The sequence below is a fragment of the Orbicella franksi genome, chromosome 3 (genome assembly GCF_964199315.1).
Source record: "Orbicella franksi chromosome 3, jaOrbFran1.1, whole genome shotgun sequence".
NCBI classification, from domain to species: domain Eukaryota; kingdom Metazoa; phylum Cnidaria; class Anthozoa; order Scleractinia; family Merulinidae; genus Orbicella; species Orbicella franksi.
The window spans coordinates 25,850,963-25,857,684 of record NC_138147.1 but is presented as its reverse complement, the minus strand read 5'-3'; the positions used below and the strand labels follow the sequence as shown (position 1 = coordinate 25,857,684).

The following is a 6,722-nucleotide window of genomic DNA, read 5'->3' as shown; positions in this document are numbered from 1 at the left end:
CCTCAACTTAATTTTGTCAACACTGTCTATGGAGGTGAAAGTTGCGCTGACTTACAGACGTTATTTTGAAAGTTAAGGTTACAGTATACCTTCAGATCGGCAATTTTCTTCAAATTTGGATTTTTGGTTCAAACTAATGGTCGAAGAGTAATCTCTAATTTCTGAAAACAAAATTGAAAAAAACCTAATATTGGCGGAGAAATGGATGTTTTACGTTATGGCCGGAAGTAAAAGTTCCCTCTTGATTGACAGCCCTATAACGTGTATGCAATCAACCGAGACTACTTTCGCGGGAGTATTACCGATATGGATACCACGAATTGGCTGGCTACTCAGTTAATCAGCATTGTTAATCCAAGCATATTTCGTATTAGATGTAATTCTGTTAAGTTATAAGTAAACATGGACCACGGAAAACTCCGTTTACCAGTTCGAAAAAGCGAAGAATGAATGAAAATACATCAATGAGTGAAGAAGCGAAAGTTGGCCTCGCGGATGAAGCTACGGACGTATCAAGCGGGCAAAAAGATCGAGTCAAGAGAAGAGAAAGGTTGTGTAAAATTTGGGAACTCGACAGCAATAACAGCGATGTTTACAGTGACTCTTTTGTTGAGTTCGGTACCGATGAATCGTCCAACTCATTGAGATCCATTGGAATATTATCCATGCACATTTGCTCTGCCGCGCTTTCTTTTGTTTGTTCTCGTCGCCCAGTTACTCTAACGTTAGTATCCTTTTTCGTCTTCCCCATTTTGCCAAACCAGCTTCAAGAAAAACCCAGCTGCAGAAAAATTATCTCTCCGCCTTGAGCGCATTGCGAAACGCAAGGGTTTTTTGCAGATTCACGCGTAAATTTCACCGCCAATTAATGGTAGTAAATTTTCCAAGCGCTCATTGGCTCAGTGATCTGAGAACCCAGTTGAAGGCGTTTGTGGGCGGAGTTTGTTTGCGAAGCAAGATATTTTTCTTAGCGCTGTTTTCTCGGATAAATTTTTTCGCTTGAAGCAGACACTTTAAAGAGTTACAACTCAAACGGAATTTGTTTGTTTGCCCTCAAATTTGGACAGTAGCTAGATTAACATATAAAAAACAAAAACGTGTCTGCGAATTGTTTATTTCGAAATATTTTTTCTCCGAGAGCGATTTTTGTACGATCACTTCACATTTTTAAAATCCTATTTCGAAAATGTTCTGTAACTTTTTACTACAATTGAATATGGAAAAACGCAGACACACTTTTTTAGCGCTTTTTGTCCTGAAACCGAGGAAAAATATAAATTGGCGAAAAACAAAATTCGCTTTGACTTGTAGCTTCCAAAAGGTGATTAGGACGCTTGCATTTAGTGGCCGTGAAAAAATTGGCAATTCATTTTATTTCAAAATTTTTGGTATGGTTTGATAGCCAGCTCTTTAAGCTTTCATTTGATATAGGGGCTTAGGTATCTACAGCTTAAACCGGACGCGCTACATCGCTTGGACGCGAGACACCCCTGAAGGTATACGGTAACCTTAAGCAAGTTATTTGTCAGAGATCCTGCCTGACCGGTGCTTCGTTTCTCGCTGAACTTCTATGAGTATGAGATGTTGATTGAGAGGGCAGTTGATTTATTTTTCACTACTTTTTTAAATAATCGTCAACAGCCTGCTTCGGATTAGTTTAATCAGTTTTTCACAGCACAAGAATTAAATAACCGTCAAATTTTCGATGGGATGTATTCAATTTAATGAGAAGCTAGTCTTTCGACCGAAAATTGGACTTACCGCTAAACAGTTTTGAAACGAAAGCCGTTGGATTTTGCCGCGAACGCGCGGCCGATGTCATTGTTTTTCAGTTCTTCACAAAATTTTTCACTGCAATAGAATCGAATGACCGTCAAACTTTCGCTTGGATGAATTCAATCAAATGTTGAGCTAATTTCTTGGCCAAACACTGGACGTATCAAACTCTAAACGAATGCATCAATGCCGCCGTTGTGTGCCGTCTGTTAAAATCTAGCAGACACGCGATCAGCCGTAACCAGGGTACTTTCTCGAGATAGAGAGAGAACCCTGGGAACGAGGTTGTGACTATCGGAGTACATGTAAGCTTATTATTAAAACTACGGCTGCACATATGCACACGAACAATTGCGTCTGAGTTTTTATGTTTTAGTCGGTTATTTTGTTCAGCGTCCTTGATATTCACCTCTGAAAATTACTCTAAAACAATTAATCGCCTCAGGCTCAGTGAACATTGGTGAATATTCATCAGTGTTCACTTCGCCTTTGGCGAATAATTGTTAAATATTGGCACCCGCTTGCTTGCAATCTACAATGGTATTGACAGAAGTCCTTGGAATACTGATTTGATGCAACGTATTATTCGTGTTTTACCGTGAGAGTTTGAAGCTCGGCTGCTATCCTTTTAAAAATGTGATACATTCAGTGCTTATTTTTCGCTTTCATTATTTCTATTTCTTTTATCCTAGAAACGAAACAAAATCTGAACTAAATTAGGCATGGCTCCTTTTCTCTGGCTGGAATTAGTATGGGTATTTGTATGAATGGAGTGCAATAAGACCCCATCCACACGTATCCGGATATTTTTGAATCTGCAACTTTTTCTTTCCGGCTTCCGTCCACACGCATCCGGCGAATTCGACAGCGAATCCGGATATTTTTTAATCCGCTCTCCAGAGTGGAAAAAAATATATCCACAACGAATCCGATAACGTGTGGACGGCGAATCCAGATATTTTCGAATCCGATGACGTAGCCAAATCGTGTCCAGTCTCTTACCGAACAATAAACCAATATGGCGACACAACGTGTAGGCCTAGTTTTTCTAGAGTGAATCCGGATACTATCGGATGCTTGTAGACAGGCGAATTCGATTTGAATACGCTACTCGGCCAATCAGAATGAGGGAATTTTCTCAGTCCTATTATACCTTAAGTCTACATACGAGCATTAGATGCGTTTTCGGAGTGAAATCTCCATTTTCAAATTCTTCCGGCTGAGTGTGGACAGAGCCTCAGAAGCTTAACAACATTAGATTAGAAAACAACCGGAACAGAAAACAGAAACAGTGAATCTAACCCTTATAAAAATACAGACCAGTGAAAAAAAGGAGAAAATAAATTTACCTATTCTGAAGAGGCGGATGGCTTCTGGATCTAAAGGTCTTTATGGTATGGCTTGTTTCCTTGACTCCGTTGAAATATTTGAATACTTTCTAGAGTGAAATTTCGGTCTAAAAATTGCCCTCTCTAATGGCCGTATTTTCTGTTTACTAAGGCACTTTTGAAAAGCACTACGGCCACTGGAAGTAAATCTAGGAAAACATGCACGAAACACTTCGCAAGTCAGTTGGTTATTTTCCGCTGCAATCTGGATCACCCCTGGAGGCTACGATCCTTCTGCTCAAAACCAGATTGAACACTACCAACTATCTTACTCGATATCGAGGGATTGCTTACTATTACTACGTTAAGAATCGTAAGTTGAATCGTAAGGTGAGTCACACAAGCAAACCGTAACCAAGAATTCAGTTCCGGTGTTTGGTTTCGCCTAAAAGCGACAGACGTCCGGTAACCGCTGACCGAAAACGCAGCTAAAGAGAAGCACCGTGAGGTAAAGTGTCTTGCGGAACTGGAGGTTGGTGAAAGTTTGTTTCGCAAGGATTGTATATATTCTTAAACTGCAATTAACACTTTCCGTATAAAATGTAACTGCATGCCAACTCGAGGGACAGATATTCTTTAGAAAGCAATCGGACGTTCTGGAACGAGGTTGTATCGCATGCTACCCAGAACCCCATACGCCCCCCCCCCCTCCCCTCCCCCACCCCTTCCTTCCTTGTTCCATCTACAACAACCTCTTTGCTCTTTGTTACTTAAATTGCACGAGTATATTTTGTTTGTATTGTTTTAGTTAATTTTTATTATATTTTAACTAAAATAAAAGAAAAGGTATGAAAGTAAATTCAGGCATTTCTACTGATATTTCCATTTTTTCTGCCGTGAACAATGGAACTTCAAAAGCAGAAAAAACGTTCGTTTTAAAGCCACAGGCTAGCTATATTTACTACAGCTCTTATATCAGGGACGTAATTTTCAATGGATTTCTAAACTAAAATCGCCACCTGTAAGTACTGTTTACACTTGCCTGGTGACCTTTCCTCAGTATCTTGCTACCTATTTATATTTAGTTGCAGGTTCTGTGAGTGTTTAGAAAGAAGCGAGTCCAAAGAATGGGTGGCCGTGTTGGGAAGCGATTCCTTTATACATAGGACACACTGAAAGGTAAAAGGTTACATGATTTTAATAACATTGCTACCACTTTTTCATGACTCTCGATTGCCAGGTGTTAAGCAACTATCGAGATTTATTTACCGTTGGTTAAATCACAACGGGCTTCAACAGGTAGATAATAAGAAACCTGTTAGGTCTCTTTGCCTTACTTAACGCTATGCTCACGAAGAAAATTAAAACTCTCAGTGATGGAACAGAAGCACAACTCTTCCGGTCTCAATAAATCCGTCCACTTAGAAATACTTACTAAGCTAATAAGTACTACACCGGTTCTTTATTTTCGTGTGAATTATAACGGAAATCAGTGTGGGGCTTCACCTGCGTACCATTAGATCAATTTCTCTTTACATATCAACAGTGACCGATCCAGCTTATTTCTTGGTGGGAATGTATCGTATGTCAATTCAGAGATAAATCGTTTTGTTGATTTTTCCCACGAACAAAAAAAAATCTCACTTTTGTAATCTGCCGTTTGCCGCATGTAAAGTAAGCCGTCAGTATGTGGAAAATAACTCTCGGTTTTTGGTCTAGCTGGTGGTTCAATTGTTTGATAATCAAGGAAAGTAAACAGAATCAACAGCGATCTGCCGTCTGTTGCAGGGTATGATGGTTAGCCCCTTCGATTCCTTTTAAAAGTGCCGGTGAAATTGTCGGTTGGCACTGGAAGGTGCGTCAGTTTGTACAGAGTTTCATATAGTTTGATTTCACCTTCTATGTTATGATCAGACTCGGGGAAAAAGGAGGCTATCGAGGACTCCGCCGACTTTGAATGCTTGTAATTGTAAATATATGCAGGCGATTAACTCCAAAATTGGGGAGTTTTCCTATTGCAACCGTCTTTTGACAGCGAGCCATGTCAGTTATTGTTTATTGTCCCGTTTTTAGTGCAAAACGTCACTTTCTCGCAGCAACTGTTACTTTTTTTGAACACGACATTAGCTTTCTCTATCGGTTTTGACCTTTTTTGAGTCGGTATTGGTTATCTTTCACGTTTTGTAAAAATTAGTCCAAGATGGCGGATCTAAAATGGTGGCTCTTCAGAAATAACGACGGATGTCATTTGTACGTCATAAGACGTCATCATTCCATGGTTCTCTCAAAGGAAAGATTGCCGGACGTGCTGTAAATCCCTAAACTTCATTTTCTTAGCTTTAACACTGCAAGAGTTAAAAGGTAAGAGGTGTAAAAAACCTCTATAGGCCATCCCCCACCCCTATCCCCACCAAAAAATCGAAAAAGATAGCAGTAGACCAAAACCAGGTTGGTTTCTCTAAGATTAGAGAACATAAGGTTATACTTTCAAGGACAGTAAATCGTACCTCACTCAGCAGATCACATTTCGCGAGTAAAAAAACAGTACGATCATTTGAACTTTGACCATCCGAAAAAGTCAATTTTTAGCTCACGAAACCGCTTTTTACGAGCATCTAGCGTGAAATGAGGATCATGCTGTGGCATGGGCGCTGATCCTCCACAATTCCTCGAAAAGAGAATAAATTCCGTGACCAGACCAAAGAAATTCTGCGAAGGAGGCTTACTGACATAGAGCAGTCATCTTTAGCGCGCGAGCTCCAAAATACACGCGCGAGATTCGATTTCATTTTGACGTAATCAATTGATGATATGCTAACTCCGTACATTGTACAACTACAACCTTTCTGACCCATGCAATGTTTGAGAAATAGCGCTGCCGAGTCCTCAAAAACGTCTACACGTACTTATACCAGTTTTGTTGTTGCTCAAAGGGTGAAAGACTGTGTATACAAGATCAGACCATGAAGGAACTTACAAGGAGGCAAATCCATGCCGTTTACTTCTTCCTGGTGGTATTTATCGTTTTCGCTGGCTCCGCATCAGCAAGACATGTCCACAAAGAGAAGGAAGTTGCGGCTGACTCCACATCAGCGACACATGTCAAAAAAGAGAAAGAAGCTCCCTTTGATTCCACCTCAGCGAGATACGTAAAAAAGGAGAAACAAGCTCTGACTGTATTAATACCACCCATACCTGCCAAAGTTCCGACTGAATCCACACCAACGAGACATACCAAAAAGGAGAAGAAATCTCCGAACGAATACCCCCCAGCGAGGCAAACCAAAAAGGAGAAGGAAGCTCCGACTGAATCCACACCAGCGAGACATACCACAAAGGAGAAGGAAGCTCCAACTGAATGCACACCAGCGTCATATGCCAAAAAGGAGGAAAAAGCTCCGGAGAAACACAAAACTAAGCATACGAAGTGTGGATGTGAGGAAAGTGGGAAAAGAAGACGGAACCAAACGTGTATTGCCAAAGGTTAGTGTTCGATTGCAGACATTTTTTGGTCTAAACTAATCAAGGGGTGATTTCCTGTCAATTTTCGATAGAATTGATTGATCTTTAAGTAGCCAATCTCATGTAGCACGTCCTTTGTGCTGTCTCGAGTCCTTG

General features: G+C 40.4%; 1 protein-coding gene across 2 annotated transcripts in view; it reads left to right on the top strand.

Annotated features, from left to right (window-relative positions):
- Positions 1 to 4,061: 4,061 nt before the first annotated feature.
- LOC145482783 (endothelin-converting enzyme homolog) overlaps positions 4,062 to 6,722 on the top strand; it is a 44,489-nt gene continuing 41,828 nt past the window's right edge. Inside the window, exons 1-2 of one of the 2 annotated variants that reach the window (XM_081461412.1) lie at positions 4,062 to 4,283; positions 6,038 to 6,587. In XM_081461412.1, coding sequence (XP_081317538.1) covers positions 6,068 to 6,587 — 520 coding nt within the window. In that variant the 5' untranslated portion in view covers positions 4,062 to 4,283; positions 6,038 to 6,067. Of the gene's footprint in view, positions 4,284 to 4,586; positions 6,588 to 6,722 lie in introns of those variants that run through there. The other variant, XM_081461411.1, reaches the window with a different exon arrangement.